General features: G+C 31.1%; 1 protein-coding gene across 1 annotated transcript; it reads right to left on the minus strand.

The window, feature by feature from the left end:
• Nucleotides 1–2,123: 2,123 nt before the first annotated feature.
• On the minus strand, nucleotides 2,124–3,456 carry LOC141590012 (uncharacterized). The gene is made up of 3 exons (XM_074410629.1): nucleotides 2,917–3,456; nucleotides 2,589–2,835; nucleotides 2,124–2,131 (listed from the first exon to the last, which is right to left on the minus strand). Exons 1-3 carry the CDS (start codon nucleotides 3,454–3,456, stop codon nucleotides 2,124–2,126), a joined length of 795 nt encoding a protein of 264 aa, XP_074266730.1.
• Between the last annotated feature and the right edge of the window lie 10,091 nt (nucleotides 3,457–13,547).

Here is a 13,547-nt window from a genome sequence, read left to right on the forward strand (position 1 = left end):
TTGAGTTTTCTCCGGTGGAAAAAACTTTTGGTAGAAAGCAAGAGTCAATGTCTCTTAATTGGTGATTCCCATGGCAGTGCGGTCAAGGCTATTGATCCAAAGCTTGGCATTGTCTTTCAAAGAGAAAGGAAAAAGTATTTCCCTTATTTGGGCTTGAGTGACGCCCGTTTGACGGATCATGGAGCAATAATCGCAAAAATTTTGCACATGCAAATTGGGATCCTCCAAAGGACTTCCCCCAAATTGCTTCCTCTCCACAAGGCTAATGAAAGCCGGTTTGATCTCGAAGTCCGGCGCGGTAATTTGAGTAGTTGTGATACCGGCCGGAAGCATGGCCGCAGTGGGCTTTGAGTGATCGGAAAGTTTCACCATCTTTTTAGTAGTAGGTGGTGGTGGTGGTGGAGATGATGAACTTGAAACTTCCTCCTCTTCAAGGGCTTCTAGATCGTCTAGGTAAGACTTTCTAGCACTTTCAATTTGTACGGGAGAAGCGGCTTCTTTCACTTCCTTCCAAAAACGTCGTCTTCTCCTAAAGGTTTTCTCGGGATCAGAATCCGGTGAAAGTAATTCTCCACTACGAGAGGACCTGGGCATAAGACAACAATTTATAGAAAAAGATAAGTAACGGTCTCAAGGAACAAGTGTTCCTCAAGACAAAAGAAAACAAGATAAAAATCAACAATTTAAAACGCAATAGAACATGCTCCCCGGAAACGGCGTCACAATTTGATAGGCTTATCGTGTACCTATGCAAAGATAATTACCCTAGGCACAAATTAATATAGCAATAGGGATCGAACACAAGGAGACGGGAATTGCGTTGTGAAATGCTATGGAAAGATTCTTATCAAGGTCGATTTCGTTTTGTTTGTTTGTTGTTGGTTTGGTTGCTAATAATTATAAATATGTAAACTATATGATAAAAGGGAGTCTAGGGGAGTCGGGTCGCACATGCAAAGGTAAATATACGATCATATTAAACTCGGTAATAATAACATTGTCAATTGTTTAGGCTTAGAAACACACACCTTACAGTATTAGTGTCAACCATAGACCGGGTCTTAGAGAAACTCTCGTCCCTGACTAGGTCATTCTATTACACATGCTTAGTCTAATTCAATTCCATGCCTCTCGACTTTTAGAATGAATGAACAAACTTAATCGATGAATAAGGCCTTTTAAACATAGATTAAACGTGGCGATGCAAACATGTGATAGAAACAATTAGACAATATTATATCAACCTATTTTAACATTTTACATATTTGATACTGCATGGCTTCCCTAGCCCCTAGACTAAGGAATTTAGCTACTCATGGCGAAATGTAAATTATAAACTTTGTTGTAAGAAATGCTAAACATGATTGTATGAATTATATAAACTAAATGATATAACATATAATAAAAATATGATGCTAATGTAATATAAATAAAGTACTAATGATAAACTATGCGTAAACTAAATAGAAATGTAAAATCGTAAACTAGAAATAGAAATACCGTAGTGGAAATGAACTTGTATGGAAGAAACAAAGTAGAACCAAATGCTTGAAATATATTAAGAACCAAAAGTTTGAATACTACAAGCTTGACAATATTGAAAACAAATATAAAAACTATGAGAGAAATTATGCTTAAGGCTATTGTAAAATATGAAAGACGTAAGAATAAGATGCCTCTAATGATGGATTAAGGCTCCTATTTATAATAAAATAGGGGCATAACGTAAAATGGCATGAGAGGGTCAACCCCGATCAGGGTTGCCAGCCCCGATCGGGGGCGTGGTTGTCCGGGCATATTTCACTTAATTCTTCGCTTAATTTTTGAGGGAATCCAAAGTACGTGATTAATGACCCTTAATGCACCCGGGTAAATTCTTACTCTATCATCTTTAGGGCTTCCAAAGAGTATCCTATGCATGTTGGAATATTATGCTTTCCACCTTGACTTGGAATTAAATTTGGGCTTGACTTTGATTGTTGACAACATTTGCATTACACACATTAGTTCATGAATTTCTCCATGCAAACCCATGCAAATACTCCATGCTAGTCCAATCTTTAGTCTTGTTTAGCCATTGCACTCTTGCTTGCATTTTTTGTTGGATTTTGGCTCCTAAAAGCTTAAACTCCTACAAAACATGTGGAAATAAGCAATTGCAATTAGAATAACAAATATTAGCTCAAAACACTATGATAAGTGCTAAATGACATGTAAAATGGAGCTAATATAGGAGGTAAAAATATATAAAATATGCACTTATCATAAGGCAAACCGCGAACCAACTCTTTTTTTTTTTTTATATTCAGAATTGCTGCGTGATGAAAATGACCCAACCTCTTATGCCAAGTCATTGTGTTAGTTATAATGGCAGTGGCAACATAAGTTCAATGCTCCTTCTCCATTGGATCAATAGAGAAAATTTTGCTTCTCATTTTAACTCGTATGACTTCATTGTCATTTGAGTCTGATCGTATACTCACTATTCTCAAATAACACTTTGAAACCCTTCTCTAATAGTTGCCCAACACTTCATAAATTATGATTGATTTCAGGTACATATAAAATATCAGAAATTAATTTTGTACCTGTGCAACTTTCTATTGCAACAGTTCCTTTTCCCTTCACAACAATGTATTCACCATTTCCAATTTTGACTTTGTACACTTTTGATTTGTCAAATTCCTTGAAGAGTTCTTCATCAATGGTCATGAGATTGGTGCAACTGCTATCCATGAGCCAACAATCACTTGAGCTAGAGCTTGTAAAGCAAGATGCAACGAACAATTGCTCCTCCTCCTCGTGTTCATTTGCTACTTGGGCATCATTTTTCTGCTGAAAATTGCAAATTCTTTTATGATGTCCAAGTTTGTTGCATTTCGCACACTTTACATCAGGTCTCTTCTAACACTTAACAGGGGGATGACCCTTTTTGCCGCAATGATTGCAGGGAGGAAACTCTTTGCTACTGCCACTGCCACTGCCAGACGCAGTGCGTGAGTTGAAACTCTTTTTAGAACTACTCTTTTTCTTGTTTTTCTCTCCTTCCTTTATGTGTAACTTAGCCTGCATTGCTCCTTCAATGGAACCTTCATTTCTCATTAACCTTATTTGCTCTTGTGCTAGTAAAGCACTACTGAGTTCTGCGAAAGTAATTTTTGACAGATCTCTACTACTTTCCAGGGAGGATATAGTAGCATCAAATCTTTCAGGAACGGTTACAAGAATTTTCTGAACAATTCTCGAGTTAGAAAATTCTGAACCAAGCAACCTTATTTTGTTAGCAATGCAAAGAAGTTTATCCGTGTACTCCTTGATTGTCTCTGACTCCTTCATTTTCTGCATCTCGAACTCACGAACCAAATTCAACACTTGCATTCCTTTAAGTCTTTCATCGCCTTCATATTCTATTTTGAGGTAGTTCCAGACTTCAAATGCGGATTTCTTGGTCATCATTCTTGTGAAAATGTCTTCAGAGACAGCAGCAAACAGGGTAGCTTTCGCCCTGGACGTCCTTGTTTTCTTCGTTGTATGACTCTTCAGTTGAGCCATAGTTGGATTGGCCGTTAAAGAGGGGGTCTTCGTAGTCCTCCTGAACAGCCTTCCAAAGGTCATTTGCCTCTAAGTGGACCTCCATTCTAGCTGCCCACATTTGATCATTTTCACTACTAAACACTGGTGGTGTTAGTGATGTAAATGGTGTTTCAGAATCCATTTAGTGGATTGAATCAAAGAAGTTGAAGGTTTTTTGTAGGTTTTTTATTTGCTAACTCACAGGTCCCTCAAGAAAAATAGCTCTGATTACCAGTTTGTTGGAGATTTTAAAGAAGAATAAGGTAGAAATTGTTTGGAAGAGAAAGATAATTTTATTGACTGAATACAATGTGCTTAAATACATAAACTTGGTAACTGAAAGTCAAATAAAGCAGCAATTTCCTAGTTAAAATTCAGCAACTAACCCTAAACTTATGCCACTAAGGCACTAACAACTAATCATAAACAAATTCTTACAAACATGGGAAATAATAACAAACTAAACATTGAATAATTCAAAGAACAAAGTTACTAATGCACTAATTTAAACATGTCTCAACTCAAATAGTAAGAGTCAAGATTATTACTGAGTCTGAGTCTATGCGTAGAAGCCCATTGGGCCGTCAGCCGTCTAATGTATGTTTGGGATTATTGTTAGAGAAAGACAACTATATGATGATGATTTTACTCCCTAAAACTATAGAGGATCATAGTTTACACGATTGTATGCTTTGAGATTCTAGCCATTTCATTTTATTGTCACTTTCCTTTCTAAAATTTTCGAAAAAATATTGTTTAACGCAATTTTTTTTTTTTTGTCAAAACTCAAACTCCCACTATTAAACTCCTAAAAACGCCATTGTTTAGAACTCTTCAAAATGTTCTGTGTTCAAACTGTTTACTGCCGACTCAACCCAAAAGTAACCCGTGTCCTAAAATGACTAACCAAAATGACCCAATCCAACCAAAAATCTATAGCAAACCCAAAATGACTCGTTTCAAAGTGAACCGACCAAGACCCGATGGCTGATGCAATTTGACCTATTTGTCAAGTCTCTTGAGGCAATTAGTTGCTCTTTCGGATACAATGGACAGGATATTGAATGGGCTGAAACCATATCTATATTCATATTAATATCCATGTCCATTTTCTATTTTTTCATCAATCCATGAATGGGCTGAAACCATATCCATATTCATATTAATATCCATGTCCATTTTCTATTTTTTCATCAATCCATATCCATATACATGATTGCATAAGGTGAAGCGGGTGAAATAGATATTCATGGGATATATTTTGCCTTAATATTTTTTCCTTTAATTTGTTCATCAATTATTCTACGTGATTAACAAATCATAAACTCAAATGGAGTCAATTTTTAAGGCATAAAATATCCAAAAGGTAAGCATGAAATTGTTATCCTTATATGCTAAAATCTCATGAATATCATCGTCCATACTTTTCCTTGGTAATTTTTCCTTTGTTCATCTATATTTATATTCTATCGTAAATTCACATGAATGTCATCATAAAACATGTTTATATAAAACAAAATAAAATATGAGTACAAGTTACTATCTAAAAACGTAAGAGAAACAAGGAGAAAATAATAAAATAAGAATATAATAAACGAGTTGGTCAACTAAACCAAGAGTATAATTTTCAATTAATAATTTAAACAAACTAGAAGTTTCCAAGGAATTGTTCTAATGGTGACCCATTAACAACAAAGTGACAAACCCATACATCTAATGACACAAAACCTATTTTCGCAAACGTTAACTAGTTTAATCCGTAAAGTTATAAAATGATAGTACTCATAACCTGATTTTGAACCTCATCAACATTAAAATCGCTCTTATAAAATAACACTCATAACCTAATTTCAATTAAAATACCTTATTTAATGTTAGTTTATACGTATATAATAACGGTTTTACACCAGACCTATTCAACAAAACTGTAAACATATTATCTCAAATTTTACCCTTTCTACATTTAAAATTTACAACATTGCATATAACATTTTGACCAAATAGAAAAAAAAGATTATGTCAAGCATTTTCCTTAACGTATTCAATAGCTTCAAAGTAATTATTCCACATGTCAGAGACCAAAGTAACAAGCATCTCAGCAAAACCTTGAATAATCTCAGGAACATCCTTAAGCAAACTTTCTAAGGAACTCTTAGTTTGGTCCATTAAATCTCCTGCAGTAGATGTGCCCGACACAATTGTTTCAATTATCCCATCCTTAATTTTCTCAAATATTGCTGAGATTATCGTGGTAATCAACTCGATAATCAACTCGAAAATGTACTCAATTATCGAACGTAAGAATCCGGCTGCTTGCTCTAGGATACCCTTTGTAGCCTCACCTGGTACTTTGAATGCTTGGAACATTACTACGACGACATAAGCCGTCATAGAGAAGATTACCTTGGTAATTATGTTTGTAATCGCGTTTATCGTGTAGAATACTAGATTAAAGAGGATTGCTACCATGGTAATTGAGTAATTTGAGGATGTTAATTAGGATGAGAAACAAATAAAGATGAAGAGGATGAAGTTTATAATAACAATGTGATGTCTATGTTTGGTTTTTTGTACAAAGCAATGTTGTGTGTTTTGAAAGAAAGGTGTCAAGGGTGATGCAATAGAGATACATATAGTTATTTTTTTACTCCTTCTGTTTTGGTTATTTGTTTGCCTATTTGAAAATGAGATGTTTCAGCCAATTGTTTACTTTTTTTTCTTTTGGAAATGCCTTTGTTGATAGGCAATTATCCCATTTTTCTTGATCTTTGTACTAAAATCAAAGGTAAATAATTGAGCGGGACAGAAAAAGTATTAGTATTTTAAATTGATTGAGTCCATTGAAAATGACTTAGTAGGTTGGATCATATGGATTAATTAAGAGTAGTGGTTATCCTTGAATATTTTTTATAGATTGATTAATAATATATATCTTGATTGTAAACCGGGTAGTTAGGAGACTCAGCAAATATACAAGGTCAAATTTTTAAGGCATAATCAATTCTATAATAATTGTACATTTATACTTGGGTAAACAAAAACAATTACAACATCGTTTCAATTTTGTCCGGTTATAACCAAAGATAACATCAATCATAATTTTTCACTAACACACGTTGACTCGTAACATGGAAGTATAATGTCAAAAAGAGATCACAATTTATTTTAATCAAAATTTTTTTTTGCATTATTTACATCATCGTATGAATACTTCAGCTTATTTATTATTCCATCGCAAATATATGTTTTTTATGGCCAAATGTAAGCTAATTTTAATCTACATGGCGAATAAAATTTTTGAGACTTTATTAATTAGGTGGTTCAAAATAATATCTTAGGAAAATTTATGACTAAAATATTTTATAATCAATACTCCTTAGTCCTTATAATGTCTAATTCATCCATGCAAAAAAAAAAAAAATTAAAAAGATAAAATGGTTTAGTCACTTAGTGGAAGTCTTCCTCAATTACTGAAATTGGGAGAAGTAAGATAAAGGGAGCGAGCCAATAAAAGGGGACGTAGATGAGAGGACAACACGTTAAGCAACGTCCGAGTTTACACTATACTATATTTCTTGCCGTGAAAGTTTGTAGTAAGTTGGTTGATGGAGGTTGACACTAGTAAGCTACTTCCAATCCTAGTATTTATTCCTTAACCACATTCTGAGTCTAATACGAAGTTCTCTAGTAGTGTACACGAGAAACACACGGTTAAATTGATCACTTGATTGGTCCAACTATCATTCGCCGGAAAATATTCTATGGGCCTATTTTTTTTTTGTTTTCTAAAAAAAAGTTAAATTGAATTGAACTGAATTTAATGAAGCTGAACTACTAAACTGAACTGAGGTGGATGAAGTAAGAGTTAAGATCATGTTCTTTCTGCCTTAATTTCAGATTATTTAAGTTCAATTCAGCTATATTCAGTTCAATTCATCTTCATTCAGTTTAGTTATGTTTTATACAGCTCATCTCTTTACAAATTAACTCTTACTACTTTAGTTCAGTTCAACTCTTTTCAACCGAAAAAAAACATTGCCTTAATTTATGAAGAGATGAGTTGAACTGAACTAAACTGAACTGAGCTAAAAAGAAAGAAGATCAATACTTGAACAAGCGTTTTAAAGTTTGTAAATGAACCAAGACCTTAGACTATGAACATCAACAATTTTCACAATATGAGTGTTATGATTGTTATATTAATATTTTTACCTTTTTCAGTCTTCTTTCACTTCAATAACACTACTCCTAATTTAAACACTTCATTAATAACATTCTTATACTCCCTCCAATTCACCATATTCTTCCCTATTTCCTAAAACGGATAATTCAGGTTTTCTTCCTCTTTCTATTTTTGGTAACTTTTACTCTTATTTTATTCATACATCTCTCATATCACCACACCCCCACTCAACTCTTTTAATCCTATTTTATTCCTTACTTTAATATTTGTGGCCCCCAATTCATTAGAGCATCTACAATGGTAAGCAACAACCCTACTAGCTTAACTCTCCATCCACATCACAATTTTGAGCTACAACACTTTTAAGCTACAAAGTTCCACAATGGTTAAGCTATAAGAGTTGTTGCTTAAATGGACTTATATGCATTTATTTAATTGGCACATATCTCTTTATGGGTCCATTTGAGCTACTAGCTCCATGGAGCTAGTTGCTCAAACTAAGATAGTTCATGTGAAGCTCTCCAATGGTTGAGCAAATAGCTTGAAACTTGTAGAATTTGCAAGCAAGTCCTTTTGTTCAACCATTGGAGATGCTCTAAATTTAACTCTTAATTATTCATCTCTCTCCTATCACCAAACTCCACCCAACTCTTTATCAATATAATACTCCATTCCTTAATTTTTCACTATTTCAGTATTTCCTATACCCCACCTTTTATATTCTCTTTTATACATTAATTTTAGGATTCTAATTACTACTATTAAAATATAAATTGTTTTGTTACTTTATAACCCACAAAATATAAAAATACTGTAAGAACTTTGGTAATTTGTAAAATCAAAACTTTATGAGTTTTGATTTTGTGGAGAATTTGAGATATTTCCAAAGTTAGGATTATTAAGATACATAATTATTTAAATGGTAAATTTTTAAGGAATTATATGTGGTATTTTGGTTAGTATAAGTTACAGAGGAAATATATGGATTTTTTTGTGGATAAAAAATATATCAAGATTGGTCTCTATTTATAGAGCATGAAAAATTACGACTATCCATGTAATTATTTTTTGTTTTAATAAAGTTTTTTTTTTATAAAAATAGAGTCGTTACTAATTTGTTGTACATTTCCAACAGAAAGAAATCTGCTTCCATTTGCTTTTTACGTTGAAAAAAAATGGTCCAATCATATATAGACATGTGGCATGGGGGAGAGAGAAAGGGAGTGTCACAACCTTAGGTTGTTCTACAACACACTTGAAGACAATGTTGGACACTAAATTTTGGTTTGATTATTTAATCAATATATTTTGGTGATTTTTTTTTGTCATTTTGTGAAAAAAAATCATTGTTAAACATAGTCTTAGATGGTGATTGGTACTCCGTGCCATATAACTATACAATCAATTATTAATAGAGGGAATAATGAATGAAAATTTGATCATAATGCTATTTATACTCCCAATAATCCCCATTTTTTTCGGTCTATTCACAATACCGTTCCTATTTCTATTTTTAGAAAGTGTTTGTGGAGTTTAATTGTATGGTGGGGCAGTGTGTTTGTGCGGTCTAAATTTAATTACAATAAGTCTTGCTTGTGACGGACATTATCCGTTACAAGCTGAAGACGGATAGTGTCCTTCTCACAATAAGGCAAGTGGAAGGGCAAATGGGGGGAAATGGAGCACCCTATGGATAGTGTCACTTGCATATTGTAAGAGGAGCACTATCCGTCTTCAACTTGTGGCGAATAGTGTCCGTCTTCAATGAGAAATTGTGATTTAATTATATGGATAAAATGGAAAAGTTACGAAGAATACGAGGGACTATAAAACTATTGACCGAGTATTATTTCTCATTTTAAACTTTCGGGTGACATTGTTATATGTGCGCAGATCTCAGAAATATTACCAAACTAGGTAGTATCCCGCGCTTTGCGCGATCTGTTTGAAAATTTTATTATTATAATTGAAGAAAAATAATATAATTCATACATAACCATTAATATCTTTATTTATTTAATAAAAATAAATTAACTTTCTCAAGTCTTATTTTCTTAGGTTTAACTTCAATGTTTTAAAATAAAATAAATACAATTTTAATTATAACTAGTAAGTGATAATTAGCTATTCATGATAAGCGTTATTACATAAATAATTTTGTGGCTTATCAAATATCATATTAATTTATCAAATATCATATTAATTAAAACAAATGTATTCGAATAATGCAACAATCAACATGAAGTTCTTAAGTTAAATCATTTTGTGATATGTTATGTTAAATCAATTAATATTTGTTCAAAATAATGTGAATATAATTTGATGCATTTTTCAATTTTTATTGTATAACGTGTGATATTTATGTATCAAATTTATAGGGTCAAAACTAACTTATTTGAATGTTTTGGTTGCGTATGTCTTGCATATGCTATGTGTCAAACAACATATTTATAAGAAATTTGCACCTTTTGTTTTTTTAAGCAACTCTATATATAATAAGGTTAATTGATAAACAATATAATACCTTTTTTCATAATCAGTATCAACATAATCAATAATTAGAAATCAGTACAAAAATATTAATTTTTTTCTACGATATGTATCAAGTCGCCTTAAAATCTCATCTTAACCTACTCGAAAAAGTCTAAAAAACCATCATTCAAATACAAATCTCCACTCGTTATCACATTATTTAAAACCTCTTAACTCTCAAATGTATTTTCATTATATTTTTCATAATTTTTTCAAATATCTCACTCGTTATCACATTATCACTTTGCCAATATAAGTTTTTTCATTATACCTCTTTCAAATATATTTTTCTTGATGAATTTAATGGTCTAAGTATTATAACTTTCTCAAAATATTTTTCTTTAAGTAAATGGAACGCATTGTGAGACACTCACTTTAATCATCTATACAAATCAAAATGTTTCAATAAATATAATGGAAAGTATACTCAATTTAAAGTCTTTTTCGCAATAAAGGTAATGATTTACATTTTACAATTTTTATCAATTTTTTTTATATAAATTTAAAATCAAATCACCGTAATTGTTATATGTAATTTTATAATATATTTATTAAACTCGAATTAATACTTTGCTGAGATTTATGTAGCATTTATTATGTTTATATTTAATGTTGAGCTGTAATTAATATTTGTATTTAATGCTGGGTTGACACGTATCGCATCCACAACGCTTCAACCCAGTTTTATATATATACTAGGTAGCATCGCGCGCTTCACGCGCCCTGTTTGAATATTTTTATTATTTTAATTGAAGAAAAATATTAGAATTGATATATGACATTTTATATTTTTAGTTATAAATACATATAAATTAGTTTTTTTTCAAATATTAGTTTTTTAGGTTTAATTTCAGAACTTTTAAATATAATACATACTCCGTATAAATGTATTATATGTAATAATCTTAATTTCTTCTACGTGATCAATGTTTTATAATTAAGTATACAATGAGTATTTGACGATAATAATTAGAAAAAGAATCATCTTTTCTTTCTTTCTCATGTATTTTATCACGCAAATGTCTAATATCATTTATTTTTGTAGTGAATAATTCATACGGATGTCATGTCACATGACACATACATTCTCGTTACTATATTATCTATACCCACTTGAGCTCGTGATATGTTCTTCTATTTAATATGTACATACATAAAATTTTGCGATAAATTTTGCTATTGTTAAAAACATACATGTCACATAAAGTTTTTTTCTATATTTTTCGTTATATCGAATTTCTTTTACTCTTTGCCATATACATCGTATAGATTTTAGTAATTTTAATATCATATTAGAGAAAATAAAATGTCTTCAAATAATACAATAACCAACATTAAGTTCTTAAATTAGATCATTTCACCATACGTTATTTTTCCAAATCAATTAATATAGTTGTTCAAAAGGATGTGAATATAATTTTATGTTTCTTTTTTTCATTTTTTGAATGTATAATGTATGATGCTTATGTATCAAATATATAGGGTCCAACATATTTATAAGAAAATTGCAAGTTTTTTTTTTTTTTTTTTTTTGATACGACTATATATAATTGTGTTTAAGATTGTACTTATAAATAAAATATATTGAACTTTTTTCTCAAGTATAATTTTTTGAGGTTTAACATCAAAGTATTTTAAAATACAATATATAAAATATTTAATACAAATGTACTCGTTATGACTGTATACATACATGATCGTTATCATACTTTTTAAGCCCTCATAAAATCTTACATGTATTTACATTTTAGAATTTTTATTAAAACATTTTTTTTACTAAATTTAGAATCAAATAATCGTACTTATAATACTCCCTATGTTTTTACTTTCAATACACTCAATTCTCTTTTCAATATCTCTCAAAATATGTAACGAAATACATCTATCTATCTATCTATCTATATTAATAAATGAAGCTTTTTTCGAGCGATTACAAAGAATCCAAACTTTATGAAACTCTTTAACTAATAATGATAATTAAATAAATACGATGATAATGCTAAAGATAAAAGTATATGGATATGTGAGAGTTATGATGCCAAAGTAGTTTCATATTTTAGTTAGGAGACTACTTCTAAACGTTGCAAATTCTTAGTTAGTACTTTGTATCCTACAACAACTCAATAACCTTAACCTATATAAAGACATGTCTAATTGTCATAGTTAGATTATAATCGTTTTACTTTTTCAGTTATTCTTTCTTTTGTATTATTTATATTTATTTTTCGAGTTAGCGGTATTCTTTTGTGTATTTGATCCGTATACGATAGTAGGCTCATCCTGTTTTTATTAATTTATAAGGTTTTTTGTTTTTGCTATTTGTTTTATTTTATAGTCCAAATTTTATTGAGACTTAACTAAGTTTTCTTCCTTCATGGGCAGGGTATCAACAAACTAACGTAAGTGACATCAATGGTATTTTATATTTTTTTTGTTAGTCTTAATTTTGTTTACATACTAATGAGTAATGAGTTTATTATTTTGTGTAACGTAATTTAGTTTTATTCTTAAATTTTTCCTTGCATTTGAACATTATATGTCATTGATTTTTGATCGAACGAAATATATTAGATCTTACTAATAAGAGTAATACCTATCCAACTATTGACGACAATGATCTAATGGAACGAGTTCAAGATGTGAGATTAGAGTTATATGACTCTAGCCTTGAACTATTTCAACGAAATAGAACTTTCAAGCACAAGAGACTTATTATCGGTTTCGCTTTAAAAAACAAAAGCTTAGTTATATTCGAGGTCAAGTAAGTTTTTTGCTCCAATAGTGAATTTGACGCTTAAGATTTAAAGTCGGAATTGAAAACGGCGAATCGGACACACTTGCAAGTATTTTGGGCAAATTTTACCTCAAGAGAATATGAATAGCAAACACGTTGATCACTAAGATAAAATTATACTCAATACTTCACAAGTTTGTTTATCAAGGACTTATCATACTACTTGGTATGTGGTGGTACTATAACTTCATACCAACCGGCAGTAGCTTTCTCCTACTACTATACAAATTTAGAAAATATAAAAACCGTTTGAAAGTCTAAAAAAATCCAGCCACCTTATAACTAAACAAACACAATGGAATATAGAATCATATGTACTCGGGATGTACTCCGGTAGTGGTACTTGATATGTACTCCCTTCGTTTCAGGGATATGTTTATACTTCCTTTATTTCCCCCTCACAAAATAAAGGGAGTGTAAACATATCACTGGAACGGTGTGAGTATAATTTAACATTCATTTCTC

This window comes from Silene latifolia, chromosome 7 (assembly GCF_048544455.1).
Source record: "Silene latifolia isolate original U9 population chromosome 7, ASM4854445v1, whole genome shotgun sequence".
Classification (NCBI taxonomy): domain Eukaryota; kingdom Viridiplantae; phylum Streptophyta; class Magnoliopsida; order Caryophyllales; family Caryophyllaceae; genus Silene; species Silene latifolia.

What these genes read in the sequence shown, in the direction of transcription:
- LOC141590012 (XM_074410629.1), bottom strand. Translation starts at nt 3,456, where the DNA reads ATGATGACCAAGAAATCCGCATTTGAAGTCTGGAACTACCTCAAAATA. An exon ending in GCAAAAAGGGTCATCCCCCT is followed by an intron (nt 2,836 to 2,916) that starts GTTAAGTGTTAG and finishes TGCAATTTTCAG; the next exon opens with CAGAAAAATGATGCCCAAGT.